The following is an 18,287-nucleotide window of genomic DNA, read 5'->3' as shown; positions in this document are numbered from 1 at the left end:
TTTCCATTTTGAAACTTGATCTCAACTCTGTTTTGGTTTGGATAGTAAAACCATTCCCTCACATTTACATATGGGAGAACCGGCTGATTTTGCTGATCAAGAAACTCACGTAACACATTAATCAGATTGGTTTCCTCTTGACATGGCATCTCCTTCCTAACTCCTATTAGATGTATTTGATGCTTCCACAGATTGTTGAATAACGGTACCGACTCGATATTGTCTCTTTGTACCGTGGTTAAATCACTTAATAAAAATTCGTATTTCCTCAAATACTGTAAGTAATTCCAACGAACAATGGTAGACATTATCAAAATGGATTAGAAAATTTTTAGAGAGATGAAGAAAACCCTTCGAATGCAAGCATGAAATATAATACGGATTAATTGATTTCAATATTTACCAAAGAAAGTAAATGACGGTTTTATGTTTTCAAGGATTTATAATAATTATAGCTATCTATTAGACTATACTAATAATTATTAACCCTATTTTTCTAATTTGTTATTATATAATATAATATTAGTTTTTTTTTTTCATATTTTCAAAAATTCTAATTGAAATAGGAGTATTTCATACCAACTAAATATAAGAGTACTCCCGTTCCCGTGAATGGGGATTGTCTAACAGTTTATCAATATTAATTTTTTAAAAATGAAGTGTATTTGAGATGATTTAAATATTTGTCATTATTTTATAATATACTATTGGTTTTACATTTGATATTGAATGATGAAGTATTTGATTCCTATGTATCCAATTCTTTTTTCTAAAGTGTATATATGTGAATAAAATAATAGCAAATATTGGAGGCTAATTTTATTATATTTCTAGAATCATGTATAAAAATTCATAAATTAGGTAAATATACTAATACTAATATAATATTAACTTATAATCTCTTTAATTTCCAGAAACATAAGTTATGCCTAAAAGATAGTTTGGTCTTCCCTTAACTTATGTTTACCATAATACATAAACTTTGATACGTAAATACTATATATTCCTTTACTTTCATGATTGCCTTCAAAGTCTATATATATATATATATATATATATATATATATATTATAACACACAATAGATTAATAAGAATTCATTATTTGTTATCAACTTTGGTATTGAAGATTGTTAATGACTTCCCTTCCATGAAGAGTTAATGGTATTATACAATTATAGTTGACAAAGGTATGAACGTAAAGCCGGGTATTTTAGATGATTTACGACTTCATCATTGTTTTTTAAGATATTATTGGTTTTACAATACATATTGAATGATGAAGTATTTGATTCCTCCATATGTAAATATTTTTTAAAAATGTTACATATGTGAATTATTTCATATGTGTATGAACGTTTTTGTTTTATAACGCAATGTTTTGGTAAATAAATATAACCATGCGGTATCGTACCTACGTATGTTTCTTTTGTTTTTTCTATTTTAATTTCAAATGCTAACCGTAATTTTTTGTATATTTTAGATGTTTCCAAGATCCAAGAAACGTAGTATTATAGAGTCACCATCTTCCAATAAGAAAAATCAGTCTAACGGTTAGTCATTTTATATACATTTTGTTTACCTATAAATGTTATATTAATTCGTATATTTTAAATACGTGCAGTGTCATCGTTAAGAGAACCATTAAGTATCATATCAAACGGTAATGCATTTTGATTTTTGGCTTCATGTATCCATATTAATTTGAGAATGTATTAGATTGATAATTTTTTTTGAATGTGTTACATACAAACTTACGATACATAACATGTTTCATATATTTACTATAATTCATTTAAGAGTCACACCAAAAGAAATTCGTTTACTCCATCAATTTCGAATACCTATGACTTTATATATAAACGTTTTTTACCCTTTTTTAAATAAATGTTTAGGTATAATTATATACAAGTTTGATAAAAATCAAGCAATCTATGTTGTAAAAACTGAAAAATTTGTTTTACAAATGACTTGTTTTACAAAGTCTGTTTTAACAATCAATTTCATATAAATTTAGGCAAATTTACTAAAATAAACAGATGGGTTTTTGTTAATTTTAACATATTACATAATAATTAATTAATCTTATGTTACCACATATAGGTTACTTTGTTATACATAATAATTCTGTTGTTTAACCATGTATAATTTCTAGGCATTCTAGGGTTACATTTATGTACTAACAAATAAGTATTTATAGTGTGTTGTCCAATCACATCTACTAATGTTACTCAATCACACTTTGGAAAAGAGAATCAGAATCCAACTAATCAAGAAGGTTCCATATGTACCAACTCCAATAACACAGGTTACTTATTTCTAATCATTTGCTCATTTGGATATACTACTTCTATACATACAGTACTTGATTTGATATTTTATACAAAAATATTTTTTAATATTTTTTCTGTTTTAAAATAATAATAGTTGTCACCATACATACCAAAGAAGCAATTGCCGCTGATAATCGAAGACATAGAAAGATGGTTATCGATCAAAAGAGAAATAAATGAAACAACCCAAATAGAGGTTCTACATCCAATGGTAAGTATCATTTATGATTATAGTAATATAATATATTAGTTTTAGATTTATATTGTTAAAAACACATTCCTTAATTACATATTAATGACTAATTTTTGTTGATACTTCAATTTTACCGTCTCTATATCTTTTGGTATCATTCAAAACGTGACACACATTACACACTTTCCATGGTTTTTATTTTGACACATGTAAAACTAAACAGTATGTCAAAAAGGAAAATATTTTTTATAATATTAATACCCATCTATTAATGTAATCTTGAAGAGAAGTTATACACACACTAATGTTTTTTGTAATATTTATTTTTGGCAGCAACCGATGTTAGGAGATTAAATAACATGGTAACATTAACTAATGCAACAACTTCACAAACTGGGCAAGACTATAACAATCGCCATCGTTATTCACATTTAACGCCACCGGTCAAAGTAGTTTAGGTCAGTAAAATTTGACTTATTTAATTACATCCTCATTGTTAGTAATTTTCTGTTTTCGTAATAAAATGATTACATTTATAATTAACTTGTAATTATTTAATAATTTTGTAGTTTGTTCTACCTGCACACTAAATGTTCCGTTATCGGATAACCAAAGGGTTGAGATGATGTTTTTACACGAAAGACAAAAGACCGCTAATATTCAAAATACAAATCAACGACAAGGAATAATATATTCAGGTAATACAAGTAAATACCAAGTCCAATGGTATTGTAGTTTAAATATTGGTTTATGATACTCATCAAGGATTTTTTTGTTTTTAAAATATTAAAGTAGTTTTGTTTTATAGGTGTCAATATGTCATCCACTTATCAGTTGACTCCATTGTCTAATATTACGAGGCAAAATTTCAGCTCTTCTTCAAATATATCAACCCCTGGATGTTCGACCGCTTTTAATACATTCAGTGTTGGATCGTCATCAATGCAGCGTACATCTCACAGAAATTTTCATATAAATGAACCCATACGTATGGCAAACTTAAACGAATTTGAAGCGAATGATGCACCAGATCATCATGTCAACGTTTACAAAGGAATATCTATAGGTATGCATCATATTAATAATGTATATCATTGTTGGTGTATTTTTAAGTACATGTTTGTTAGTAAACTTTTGTATAAAATTTATTTTGTTTTTTATAAAATTATTCTTCATTTTTAATAGCATATTTAGATCATGGTGATCAAAACTTCATGTGTGGAATGTGCAATGCCTTATTATGGGAAGCCGAGAGCAAAAGAGGAAAAACAAGCAATGGGATTACAACTTACTCACTTTGTTGTAGTTATGGGGACGTGCAACTTCCAGAAATGAAGTCGGCACCAGTGAGTTACGTAAATCTGTTCCTTGGTGTTGATAGTACGAGCAAGTTTTTTTTGAAAAACATCAAGAGATATAATTCCATGTTTTCGTTTACGTCTCTTGGTGGCAAAGTAGATAATTCCGTTAATTGAGGAAATGCGCCATACAGTTTCAGACTTGGTGGAGAGAATTATCATTCCTTGGGAAGTCTTCTTCCTATGTCTGGTCAAAACCCCCGTTTCTCTCAACTATACATTTACGATACGGAGAACGAAATATCAAATAGACGGTCGATTTTTGGGTAAGTATTCTCATTTTTTAAATATTGAAATGTACATTTTTTATACGTTACTAAATCAATTTAAGTTTCTGTCAATATTTTAAATGTTAACTCCTCTTTATTTTGTTATTCAGGGATACTGATTCAAATTCTGAAGTATTAGATAAGCAGATAATTAATTATCTTAAAGACATGTTGGATTCTAAAAATCCATTGGTTAAAAGTTATCGGATGGCAAGGGATTGTTTTCAACAAAATCCGAATATGGATTTAAAGTTGAAAATAATTGGAACACGACAAACAGATGCAAGGACTTACAACTTGCCAACAACATCTGAAGTGGCAGCTTTAATCGTTGGAGATATTGGTGAAGCGATTGATAAACGAGACATAATTGTTACAACTCAAAGTGGAGCTTTACAACGTACCAGTAAATTGCACCCTTGTTATGTTCCTCTTCAGTACCCTATATTTTTTCCATATGGTGAAGATGGTTACAGAATTGACATAGTGCATCGTGAACTTCAAGGGTCGACAAAGCGCAAACGCAAGAAGTGCACAATGCGTGATTTCTTTTCATACAGGTTTCAAGATAGGCCACATGGGTTTTCGTTGATTTTAAACGGCGGAAGACTAACTCAGCAACTGTTTGTTGATGCCTATACAATGATAGAGACTCAAAGGTTGCATTATGTCCGCACACAACAAAAAAACCTTAGGTCTGAAACTTATGAGAACCTAAGAAACATACATTCGGTTGGTACCTCCGATGTTTCTACCGCCAGACAAGGTATCATTTTACCATCATCATTTACCGGAGGTGCTCGATATATGATGTAGAATTATTTTGATGCAATGACTATATGTAGATGGTTTGGTTATCCCGATTTCTTTCTCGCCATTACATGCAACCCAAACTGGCCAGTAATCAAGCGATTTTTACTAAACAAAAATCACAAATCCGAAGACAGGCCAGATATATTGTGTCGGTTATTCAAGATGAAGCTTGATTCGTTAATGAAAGACCTGAAGGATAGGGCTCTGTTTGGAAAGCTGCAAGCCGGTAATGTTTTGTTTTTATTTGTTTATCATAATGATTTTATGAAAATTATGTTAATATGACTTATAGTGTTAACATATATAATATTAGTATTCAATAACTTTTCTAATCCAGTAGTATTTGTTATTTGTAGTTGTTTATACAATTGAATTTCAGAAACGCGGATTGCCACATGCACATATTTGCTTCTTTTTGCATCCCGAGCACAAAATTCATAATCCTGAGAATATAGACAAATTTATTGTTGCTGAAATTTCAGATCCGAATGAAGATCCAGAGTTGTATTCTCTTGTAAGCGACCACATGATGCATGGTCCTTGCGGTGTGGCTAATCCTAAATGCTCCTGCATGGTGGATAACTCGTGTTCTAAAAATTTCCCAAAGAAATTTCAGAACGAGACGTCAATTGATTCGAATGGGTTTCCTGTTTACCGAAGATGAGATTTGGGTAATGTTGTTGTCAAGTCTGGGGTAAATTTAGACAACAGACATGTTGTTCCATATAACAGCAGACTGTTAAAAAAATATCAGGCACATATCAATGTTGAATGGTGTAATCAAGAATGTTCGATTAAGTATTTGTTTAAGTACATTAATAAAGGCCCTGATCGTGCTACTATATCACTTGTACAAGACAAGACTGACAATCAAGGAGAAGAAGTAGACGAAGTTAAGGCGTTTTATGATTGCAGATATCTCTCTGCGTGTGAGGCTGCATGGAGAATTTTTGCTTTTGACGTTCATTATAGAGTACCTTCTGTGACTCGTCTTCCGTTTCATTTACCTAGAAAACAAACGGTTGTTTTCGCAGATGATGACGACGTGGAAGACGTTTTAAACAAACCGAGTGTTGGTTCTTCAAAATTCATTGCTTGGATGGAGTGTAATCAGCAATATGGTCTTGCTCGAACGCTAACATACGCTGAGTTTCCAACAAAATTTGTTTGGAAACCCGATGAAAGGGTCTAGGGCTTACGTAAACGAGGTTTCTCTATTGGTCGTGTTCATCATGTCCCTCCGGCTTTCAATGAAGCATACTATCTAAGAATTTTGTTGAACAAGGTTAAAGGCCCTATGTGTTTTGAAGACATTCGTACTGTTGATGGTGAAGTGTGTGCTACTTATAGGGATGCGTGTTATAAAAGAGGGCTTCTAGACGATGACAACGAGTATATTGAAGCTATAGAAGAAGCAAGTCATACTGCAAGTGGTTATTATTTACGTAGTTTATTTGCTACAATGTTAATCACATACGGTTTATCTAGACCGGACGACGTATGGGAAAAGTGTTGGCATTATTTAATTGATGGAATTCTTTACAAATAACAAAATGACCAGAAAAATCCAGGTATAAATTTAATTTAATTTGTTATTTTTTGAACTTGTTTCACACATTCATAAAATGTTAAGTTAAATAGTCAGTTTAAATATTTAAACTATTGTTACAGATTTGGTCCTTTCAGAGACACAATTAAAGAACTTGGCGTTACTTGAAATTGAGAACTTCCTTCTCAGAAATAATTCTACTCTCCGTTGTTTTCCTACAATGCCTTTCCCTGATGATGATAGTATTTTGGCATAAACAAATCGTTTTATGAATGAAGAGCTAGCGTATGACACAGAAGTGATGACTGGTGAGTTTGAACGTTTTTTTAGTTCATTCACGGATGAGCAGCGAGATGTATATAATCAGATAATGGAAGCAGTTGATCAAAAGAGGGGTGGTATTTTCTTTGTGTACGGTTATGGAGGAACGGGGAAAACTTTTTTATGGAAGACGTTATCGGCTTCCATAAGATCAAAACGTAAAATTTTTTTAAACGTTGCCTCCAGCGGTATAGCATCTTTGTTACTTGAGGGAGGTAGAACTGTTCACTCTAGATTTTTAATTCCTATAAATCTAACTGAGGATTCTACATGTTCAATAAAACGAAATCCAGATATTTGCAACTTAATCAACCAAACTGATCTCATTATCTGGGATGAGGCTCCAATGATACATAAACATGCTTTTGAAGCCTTGGATAGGACTTTAAAAGATGTTATAAAAGATGGTAACCGTAGCAACTGTGAACATCCATTTGGCGGTAAAGTGATTGTTTTTGGTGGTGATTTCAGACAAATCCTACCCGTGGTTCAAAACGGGTCACGTAGTGACATTGTTAATGCTTCACTTAGTTCATCCCACATTTGGACCCAGTGCAAGGTTCTTAGGTTAACGAAAAATATGAGGTTAACTGTAGGATGTCAATCATCAAATTTGGAAGACACCATTAGATTTGCTGAATGGTTGTTGGAGCTCGGCGAAGGAAAACTTGGTGGGGGAGAATGACGGTAACGCCATTATTGAGATACCGGATGATCTTTTGATTCTTGATTCTTCCGATCCTCTCGCAGATTTGATTGATTTCGTTTATCCATCATTATTGGAAAAATGTAACGATATTTCGTATTTCCAAGAACGTGCCATACTTGCACCTTTAAATGAGGTTGTCGAAGAAATTAATGACAGATTTTTGTCTATGTTTCCTGGAGAAGAAGTTGAATATCTTAGTTCAGATAGTTTAGACAACTCTGAAAGTGTTGGTCCTGGTTTCGATCAAGCATTACACTCACCGGATTTTCTAAACGGTTTAAAGATTTCTGGTATGCCTAATCATAGATTGGTTCTAAAAGTTGGTGTGCCAATAATGTTACTAAGAAATATTGATCAGAAGAACGGTTTATGCAATGGGACCAGATTACAAGTTATTAAGTTGGGGAGGCGTTTTATCGAAGTTAAGGTAATTTCAGGTACAAATATTGGGTTTCGCACTTATATAACTCGTAGTGGTCTAACTCCTTCGGACAAGAAGCTGTCATTCAAATTAAAACGACGATAGTTTCCGGTTTCGGTTTGTTTTGCAATGACCATTAACAAAAGTCAAGGCCAATCACTCGCAAAAGTTGGCATATACCTACGAGCACCGGTGTTTACGCATGGTCAACTATATGTTGCTTTATCAAGAGTGAAGAGTAGAGACGGTGTTAAAATGCTTATATTAGACAAGGAAGGAAAAGTGACAAATAAAACTACAAATGTTGTTTATGAGGAACTCTTTAGTAATATATGAAATTGTTATTTTTCATCTATAGAATGATTGTAAAAGAAAGTTTATTTTACTTTGAAAGTTATTTTTAGTAAAGTTTTTATTTTGTTACAGACGTTATTAACCATTGTGTATTATCTTTATCGTCAGGACATATATGTATGAACTTATGTTTTCCATTTTAATATTACCGGTTCATGTTAGAAAATTTATATTTTCCCACCCGTGGCGCCCACGGGTCAATAACCTGGTATATATAATAATTAGAAGTAAATAAATAAATGGTGGACACGTGGCTAGGTAATATTAGAACACCAAAATCCGCTTATTTTCCTTTTATACCGAAGCTTCCAAAAAGTAAGTGTAAGTGTTATGTCAAACGTGAGAGGTACACGTGTGGTATCTGTTGGGAGCTCCATTGGATTCAACGGTTAGTGTAACAAAAATAATATTTCAAGTACTTGAATTTAGTCTATTAAACAGGCCCTCTTAGTGGGTCAGCCTCACATGTCATCTTCCGGTATAAATGAAATATACATGTAAATTATACAAATAATTTATTACGTGTATCATCAATCAAGTAGCTGTTTTGGCCTGGTTTATTATTCTAACAATACACACATAATTACATAATAGAAATAATATGACACTACTCAAATTTTATTGTTAATATTTTGTTGTATCAAGAGTTTAATCTTTCATTAAAGCTGTCATTAAAAGAAAAGAATTCTCAATTATATATGTAAGTTTGAATGTATGCTAAAGTTCCAACTTACGTGAAAAGTTATGTGAAAGTTAATAGTTTCGTGCAAAAGTTAAACTTGCGTTGGAGTATTCATGCGAAAGAGGGATCGTATGGGCCATTCGCAAGTTAGGGTCATACGAAAGCTGGCCATGCACAAGTTGAGGCCATAAGAAAGTTTGGCCATACGAAACCAAGTTCAAATAAGAATAAGGGATGCAATTAAAGTTAAATATAAATTAAAGCATGCAAAAATTATAACTTACGTGAAAATTCATGTGAAAGTTATATGATTTGTGAGTGTCACACTTTCGTTTATTATTCATGCAACATTTATATCATTCTGTGGACTTTGTTAAGTTGTTGGGCCGTTAATTTAACTTTGGGCTAAAGTAGGTTTTTTTTTCTTTTTGTTATTCATCACATAATTCACCTATCAACATAAATACATAAACTGATACAAATGTTCAAAGAAATCGATTCAATCATTCAGGGAATAAAATAAAAAATATATGACTGAAATGATATAATCAACATTGCTTTAACATGCTGATTATAGGGAAAATTCTTAAAAAGGCCCATTTGTGAAGAGAGAAAAAAATAGCCCTTAAATATTCAAGTTTCTCAAAATGTTTCTACAAACAAATTTGAACTAGGGCGATACTTTGATTTCGTTCCAACGAGATATGTAGCACAATTAAAAAATGACATGTGGATAAAGACTAGAGGTGGCAATGGGAGTGGGTTGGGTTGGATTTGGGTGATGGGTCAGGATGGATATTGGGTCAGGATGGATATTTAAAATAGAGGGTTAGGATGAATATGGGTCAAGATGGGTAAAACTAACCCATCTTGACCCAAATGAAGGTTGACACACAAAGGATTTTAAAAACCCCTCAAAAAAATATTCAAAAAAACTATTAAAAAAATAAAAACTCAAAATATAAATAAAAAACGCAAAATGTAAAATAACTAAAACGTTTCCCCCATCATCCTCGTTCATTAAAAAAAAAAAAAAAACTGTTTTGTACCGGTTCAGGTTCAAGTTTTTCGGGGGTTTTTTCGGTTCGGTTTTGTTTTTTCATTTCGGTCGGTTTCGGTATCTGTTCGGTTTCAATGATTTCGGTTTCGATTTCTCAGTTTTTTCGGTTTCAGTGTTGTTTTCTTTTAGTCAGTTTTTTCGGTTTCATTTCGTTTTTCTTGTTTCGTTTCGATTCATTTGTTTTATTTTGGTCGGCTACGTTTCAGTTTTTTTGTTTCGTTTTGGTAAGCTTTTTGATTGCATTTCGCTTTTTTTGTTTCGTTTTGGTCAGTTTTTCTATTTCGGTTCAGTTTATTTGTTTTGTTTGGTCGGTTCGGTGTTTTTGATTCGTTTTGGTCCGGTTTTTAAACTGCATTTAGTTTTTTTAAGTTTCCTTTTGGTCAGTTTTCAGTTTCAATTCGGTTTTTGTGTTTCGTTTAGGTCATTTTTCTATTTCGGTTCAGTTTCGTTTTTGTTTTTTTGTTTCGCTTTGGTCGGTTCATTGTTTTTGTTTTGTTTTGGTTAGCTTTTCAGTTGCATTTCGCTTTGTTTGTTTCGTTTTGGTCGTTTTTCTATTTCGGTTAAGTTTCGTTTTGTTTTTTTTTTGTTTTGTTTCGGTCGATTCGGTGTTTTTGTTTTGTATTGATTTAAGCTTTTCAGTTGCATTTCGCTTTTTTTGTTTCGTTTTGGTCAGCTTTTCGGTTTCATATCGGTTTTTTTTGTTTCGTTTTGGTCGTTTCTCTATTTCAATTCAGTTTCGTTTCGGTTTTTTTGTTTCGTTTTGGTCGGTTCGGTGTTTTTGTTTTGTTTTGGTCCGCTTTTCAGTTGCATTTCACTTTTTTTTTTGTTTCGTTTTGGTCAACTTTTCGGTTTCATATCGGTTTTTTTGTTTCGTTTTGGTCGTTTTTCTATTTCAATTTAGTTTTGTTTCGGTTTGGTCGACTCGGTGTTTTTGTTTAGTTTTGGTTAGCTTTTCGGTTGCATTTCGCTTTTTTTTGTTTCGTTTTGGTCGTTTTAATATTTTGGTTTAGTTTCGTTTTAGCCGGTTCTGGGTTTTTGTTTTGTTTTGATCGTTTATTGGGTTTCGGACGAGTCTTGTTTCGCACGTGATAGTTTGGGTATTTTGAAATAGATAAATTTTGGATAACTTGGATATTTTGTTTTGACCCATTTTAACCTATAAATGAAACTCACTTGTATATTTCCAACCCATCCTGACCCACTTGAAAAATTTTTATGATCCATCCTAACCCATTTTACTTTTAAAGTTTATCCATCTGGACCGAAAACAATCCATTTGGGTTGGGTTTGCCACCCTTTATAAAGACTAACACGTACGTCCAAATTCAATCACGAGCATGTGATTAGACATCAAAATAAAGGAACTTCTTAGAAGAAATAGAGATCTTAGAAGATGAAGATGATGCCATGATCAATTCCTCATTCATTCTTGATAGGATGCCACAGAAAGAAGTGTAATCGTATTCATATGTTATGAATTCAGTTAGCTCATTTGACTAATTATTTAAATGGTATGAGGCCACGTCATATGCATTGGCTTTGTCCATCACTCTTTAACTAAGGTAATGACATTGGAATTGACATAACTGGATAAACGATCTTACAGTTAGTTTAACACAATAATTGCATGAAAATAAATATGAACTAGTTTTTCTACCGGCGCGTTGTGTCGTGGCAGATGGTAAAACCCAATCAGCGAAACCCGGGCGTTGGTAAAATCTGAGCGTTACGACGATGAGTCGACACAAATTCGGTCAGTACCGGCTGCGTTTGTTACGATATAGACACCATTGGTAAAATTTGAGCATTAAAACGCAAAAGTTTAATTCGTCAAATTAACATAAAAAAATTAACATATAAGAAAACAAAATATTTAAAACGGTGTTTATTTGGTTGGCAAACCTAGGCGGTGGTAAAACCAAGTGTTGTCGGTCCCGAGCATTGAGGTGATAACTTGATACTAATTCGGCCGACTTTGTTTACGTACATTACGGTACCGGAACTTAAAGACGAAAACATATAAAAATTAAGGTGGACCAACGACCAATTTGAGGGTGGGTGGGGGGGGGGGGGGGGTTCGGTAAATATGCACATTGGTAAAACCTGAGCTTTGTCGGTCATGTGCTATAAATAAGGCTACGAGTCTGCATGAATTCGGTCGGTTTGTTTCAGATTTGTTATGGTACAAGAACAAAAAAATAACGTTTGGTCAGTTTGCATTACGGTTATTATGGTAATTAAACTAAGTAAGAAAAAAAAAACAAAACTCACCAACCAATACGGTCCCGCCAAGTGATCCAATATGCCACTTGCGGCACCAAAGTTGTTCTTGTTGGGTTTCAACAGTGGTTCGGAACGAAAACGGTTAACAATATATAACCCATTTTAACATATTATGTTTTTTCAGCACTTTTTATGTTTTTATTTTTGGGTTTGTGTTTGACCCATGACCCTTTTTAAGCCCATTTCGTATTAGAACCTTTATTTATATTCAGTATGTGTAATTGGAAAAGTCAGACTTGAATTTTGACAAATAAATATTTTTCCTCTTCATTTTCGCTAGCCTTTTGGGTGGAGTTTTAGAGTTTGGAAGTTCAACACGGGAATTCGTAGAATCAACGTGTTTTGATCTTCATTTTCGTTTTTACCGCAGCATCAGACGCCCAATCCGCCATTGAGGCAGTTAACACTTCACTTGACGGACTTTGGATTGTGAGTAATTCTTTCTCAAATTCATTTTGAAATACTCTGTTTTTAAAAAAACAAAGAACTATTATTAAAGAGAAAATAGATAGTAAGAAACGAAATCGCATAAACACAAACAAACAGTTGAAACCAAGTCCACCAATTTCTTTCTTTTCTGCCCATATACAAATTCAAATTCAATAACCCAACTTTCTTTCTTTCTTTTCTGCTTCAAAGATTAACAAGCAAGCAGGTTCAAGCTGGAGCTCCATAGCTAAACGAGTTTTATTTGGGGCTCGAGCATGAGAAAGCTCGGCTCGTTTCGAGCTTTTTATCTCGAGTAGCTCATATTTTTATACAAAGGTTTTTTACACAACCCAATTATAATCAAGTAAACCCATATAAAAATTAAAATATTTAAACTCAATAAAATACTCTTTTTACTTAAGGCCCAAAGAAAATTTTGTCTTCGGCCCTAAAATTTTTTTTGCTTTCTCGGAGCCGACCCTAGTAGTAGAAAAGCTAATGACGCTGCCCAATTTAGTTCACTGTGACATCATAACTTCAATGCGTAACTCTATCACTAAATAAATAAATAGATAAACTCTATCACTAAATAAATATATAAACTTAATTAATATAGATTTATTATAGGGTGAGTTGGAGAAAGAGGGAATATCGGTGAAGATTAAAAGTTAGAGAATTAATTATACGCTCATGATCATTCAAAAAGGAACAATATATTATTACATACAAAATATATATTTAAAACCATAATGTAGCATATTTAAATATATGCTAAAAGTAAAATTCTGTGCTTATATATGTTAGAGTTTTCCCAAGGTTTTTAATCCTAAGAGACAAAAGAGGTGTGTTCATAATATTGGTACTTGTTCTTATCTGTTTATGTTATATTATTACATATAATGTTATTTGTTAATTACCATCTAATTAAATTCTTACATTGAACAACAGCTAGAGAACAGTCTAAAGCCCAAAAACGCTTTCTAAATAAAGTTTTGGGCCTTTTTATGAGTTTTTCAGCAGTTTTTATGTTTTATTTTTGGGTTTGTGTTTGGCCCATGGCATTTTTAGGCCCATTTCGTATTAGAACCTTTATTTATATTCAGTATGTGTAATTGGAAAAGTCAGACTTGAATTTTGAGAAATAAATATTTTTCTTTTCATTTTCCCTAGCCTTTTGGGTTGAATTTGAGAGTTTGGAAGTTTAACACGAGAATTCGTAGAATCAACGTGTTTTGATCTTCATTTTCGTTTATATCGCTGTATCAGACGCCTAATCCGCCATTGAGGCAGTTAACATTCACTTGACGGACTTTTGATTGTGAGTAATTCTTTCTCATATTCATTTTGAAATACTCTGATTTAAAAAAAACAAAGAACTATTATTAAAGAGAAAATAGATAGTAAGAAAAGAAATCGCATAAACACAAACATATAGTTGAAACCAAGTCCACCAATTTCTTTCTTTTCTGCCCATACACACATTCAAATTCAATAACCCAACTTTCTTTCTTTCTTTCTTTTCTGCTTCAACGATTAACAGGCAAGCAGGCTCAAGCTAGAGCTCGATAGCTAAACGAGCTTTATTTGGGGCTGGAGCATGAGAAAGCTCGGCTCGTTTCGAGCTTTTTATCTCGAGTAGCTCATATTTTTATACAAAAGTTTTTTACACAACCCAATTATAATCAAGTAAACCCATATAAAAATTAAATTATTTAAACACAACAAAATACACTTTTTACTCAAGGCCTAGAGAAAATTTCTTATTCGGCCCTAATTTTTTTTTGCTTTCTCGTAGCCGGCCCTAGTAGTAGAAAAGCTAATGACACTACCCAATTTAGTTCACTGTGACATCATAACTTCAATGCGTAACTCTATCACTAAATAAATAAATAAATAAACTCTATCACTAAAGAAATATATAAACTTAATTAATATAGATTTATTATAGGGTGAGTTGGAGAAAGAGGGAATATCGGTGAAGATTAAAAGTTAGAGAATTAATTATACGCTCATGACCATTCAAAAAGGAACAATATATTATTACATACAAAATATATATTTAAAACCATAATGTAGCATATTTAAATATATGCTAAAAGTAAAATTCTGTGCTTATATATGTTAGAGTTTTCCCAAGGTTTTTAATCCTAAGAGACAAAAGAGGTGTGTTCATAATATTGGTACTTGTTCTTATCTGTTTATGTTATATTATTACATATAATGTTATTTGTTAATTACCATCTACTTAAATTCTTACATTGATCAACAGCTAGAGAACAGTCTAAAGCCCAAAAACGCCTTCTAAATAAAGTTTTGGGCCTTTTTATGAGTTTTTTAGCAGTTTTTATGTTTTTATTTTTGGGTTTGTGTTTGGCCCATGACATTTTTTAGGCCCATTTCGTATTAGAACCTTTATTTATATTCAGTATGTGTAATTGGAAAAGTCAGACTTGAATTTTGAGAAATAAATATTTTTCTTTTCATTTTCCCTAGCCTTTTGGGTGGAATTTGAGAGTTTGGAAGTTCAACACGGGAATTCGTAGAATCAACGTGTTTTGATCTTCATTTTCGTTTATACCGCTGCATCAGACGCCCAATCCGCCATTGAGGCAGTTAACACTTCACCTGACGGACTTTGGATTGTGAGTAATTCTTTCTCATATTCATTTTGAAATACTCTGATTTTAAAAAAAACAAAGAACTATTATTAAAGAGAAAATAGATAGTAAGAAAAGAAATCGCATAAACACAAACATATAGTTGAAACCAAGTCCACCAATTTCTTTCTTTTCTGCCCATACACACATTCAAATTCAATAACCCAACTTTCTTTCTTTCTTTCTTTTCTGCTTCAACGATTAACAGGCAAGCAGGCTCAAGCTGGAGCTCGATAGCTAAACGAGCTTTATTTGGGGCTCGAGCATGAGAAAGCTCGGCTCGTTTCGAGCTTTTTATCTCGAGTAGCTCATATTTTTATACAAAAGTTTTTTACACAACCCAATTATAATCAAGTAAACCCATATAAAAATTAAATTATTTAAACACAACAAAATACACTTTTTACTCAAGGCCTAGAGAAAATTTCTTATTCGGCCCTAATTTTTTTTTGCTTTCTCGTAGCCGACCCTAGTAGTAGAAAAGCTAATGACACTACCCAATTTAGTTCACTGTGACATCATAACTTCAATGCGTAACTCTATCACTAAATAAATAAATAAATAAACTCTATCACTAAAGAAATATATAAACTTAATTAATATAGATTTATTATAGGGTGAGTTGGAGAAAGAGGGAATATCGGTGAAGATTAAAAGTTAGAGAATTAATTATACGCTCATGACCATTCAAAAAGGAACAATATATTATTACATACAAAATATATATTTAAAACCATAATGTAGCATATTTAAATATATGCTAAAAGTAAAATTCTGTGCTTATATATTTAGAGTTTTCCCAAGGTTTTTAATCCTAAGAGACAAAAGAGGTGTGTTCATAATATTGGTACTTGTTCTTATCTGTTTATGTTATATTATTACTTATAATGTTATTTGTTAATTACCATCTACTTAAATTCTTACATTGATCAACAGCTAGAGAACAGTCTAAAGCCCAAAAACGCCTTCTAAATAAAGTTTTGGGCCTTTTTATGAGTTTTTTAGCTGTTTTTATGTTTTTATTTTTGGGTTTGTGTTTGGCCCATGGCATTTTTTAGGCCCATTTCGTATTAGAACCTTTATTTATATTCAGTATGTGTAATTGGAAAAGTCAGACTTGAATTTTGAGAAATAAATATTTTTCTTTTCATTTTCCCTAGCCTTTTGGGTGGAATTTGAGAGTTTGGAAGTTCAACACGGGAATTAGTAGAATCAACGTGTTTTGATCTTCATTTTCGTTTATACCGCTGCATCAGACGCCCAATCCGCCATTGAGGCAGTTAACACTTCACCTGACGGACTTTGGATTGTGAGTAATTCTTTCTCATATTCATTTTGAAATACTCTGATTTTAAAAAAAAAACAAAGAACTATTATTAAAGAGAAAATAGATAGTAAGAAAAGAAATCGCATAAACACAAACATATAGTTGAAACCAAGTCCACCAATTTCTTTCTTTTCTGCCCATACACACATTCAAATTCAATAACCCAACTTTCTTTCTTTCTTTCTTTTCGGCTTCAACGATTAACAAGCAAGCAGGCTCAAGCTGGAGCTCGATAGCTAAACGAGCTTTATTTGGGGCTGGAGCATGAGAGCTCGGCTCGTTTCGAGCTTTTTATCTCGAGTTGCTCATATTTTTATACAAAAGTTTTTTACACAACCTAATTATAATAAAGTAAACCCATATAAAAATTAAATTATATACACTCAACAAAATACACTTTTTACTCAAGGCCTAGAGAAAATTTCTTATTCGGACCTAATTTTTTTTTGCTTTCTCGTAGCCGACCCTAGTAGTAGAAAAGCTAATGACACTACCCAGTTTAGTTCACTGTGACATCATAACTTCAATGCGTAACTCTATCACTAAATAAATAAATAAATAAATAAATAAACTCTATCACTAAAGAAATATACAAACTTAATTAATATAGATTTATTATTGGGTGAGTTGGAGAAAGAGGGAATATCGGTGAAGATTAAAAGTTAGAGAATTAATTATACGCTCATGATCATTCAAAAAGGAACAATATATTATTACATACAAAATATGTATTTAAAACCATAATGTAGCATATTTAAATATATGCTAAAAGTAAAATTCTGTGCTTATATATGTTAGAGTTTTCCAAAGGTTTTTAATCCTAAGAGACAAAAGAGGTGTGTTCATAATATTGGTACTTGTTCTTATCTGTTTATGTTATATTATTACATATAATGTTATTTGTTAATTACCATCTACTTAAATTCTTACATTGATCAACAGCTAGAGAACAGTCTAAAGCCCAAAAACGACTTCTAAATAAAGTTTTGGGCCTTTTTATGAGTTTTTCAGCAGTTTTTATGTTTTTATTTTTGGGTTTGTGTTTGGCCCATGGCATTTTTAGGCCCATTTCGTAATAGAACCTTTATTTATATTCAGTATGTGTAATTGGAAAAGTAAGACTTGAATTTTGAGAAATAAATATTTTTCTTTTCATTTTCCCTAGCCTTTTGGGTGGAATTTGAGAGTTTGGAAGTTCAACACGGGAATTCTTAGAATCAACGTGTTTTGATCTTCATTTTCGTTTATACCGCTGCATCAGACGCCCAATCCGCCATAGTGGCAGTTAACACTTCACCTGACGGACTTTGGATTTTGAGTAATTCTTTCTCATATTCATTTTGAAATACTGTGATTTTTAAAAAAAACAAAGGAACTATTATTAAAGAGAAAACAGATAGTGAGAAACGAAATCGCATAAACACAAACAAACAACTTGAAACCAAGTCCACCATTTTCTTTCTTTTCTGCCCATACACACATTCAAATTCAATAACCCAACTTTCTTTCTTTCTTTTCTGCTTCAACGATT

At 32.1% G+C, this 18,287-nt stretch overlaps 2 protein-coding genes across 2 annotated transcripts; both read left to right on the top strand.

Annotated features, from left to right (window-relative positions):
* Positions 1–1,398: 1,398 nt before the first annotated feature.
* Positions 1,399–6,769, top strand: LOC143548702 (uncharacterized). Its single transcript, XM_077039796.1, has 12 exons — positions 1,399–1,416; positions 1,482–1,551; positions 3,094–3,222; positions 3,333–3,590; positions 3,710–3,914; positions 4,017–4,148; positions 4,262–4,810; positions 4,997–5,190; positions 5,321–5,613; positions 5,719–6,150; positions 6,250–6,397; positions 6,636–6,769. Exons 1-12 carry the CDS (start codon positions 1,399–1,401, stop codon positions 6,767–6,769), a joined length of 2,562 nt encoding a protein of 853 aa, XP_076895911.1.
* Positions 6,770–6,883: 114 nt separating this feature from the next.
* Positions 6,884–8,327, top strand: LOC143548701 (ATP-dependent DNA helicase RRM3-like). Its single transcript, XM_077039795.1, has 3 exons — positions 6,884–7,393; positions 7,455–7,833; positions 8,323–8,327. The coding sequence occupies exons 1-3, from the start codon at positions 6,884–6,886 to the stop codon at positions 8,325–8,327; spliced, it is 894 nt and encodes a 297-aa protein (XP_076895910.1).
* Positions 8,328–18,287: the final 9,960 nt, after the last annotated feature.

The sequence above is a fragment of the Bidens hawaiensis genome, unplaced genomic scaffold (genome assembly GCF_021521415.1).
Source record: "Bidens hawaiensis isolate Kalapana, Puna unplaced genomic scaffold, B.hawaiensis_p1.1 tig00015228_1, whole genome shotgun sequence".
Lineage (NCBI taxonomy): Eukaryota > Viridiplantae > Streptophyta > Magnoliopsida > Asterales > Asteraceae > Bidens > Bidens hawaiensis.
The sequence above is the reverse complement of the archived record's forward strand: the minus strand, read 5'-3'. Positions and strand labels throughout refer to the sequence as shown.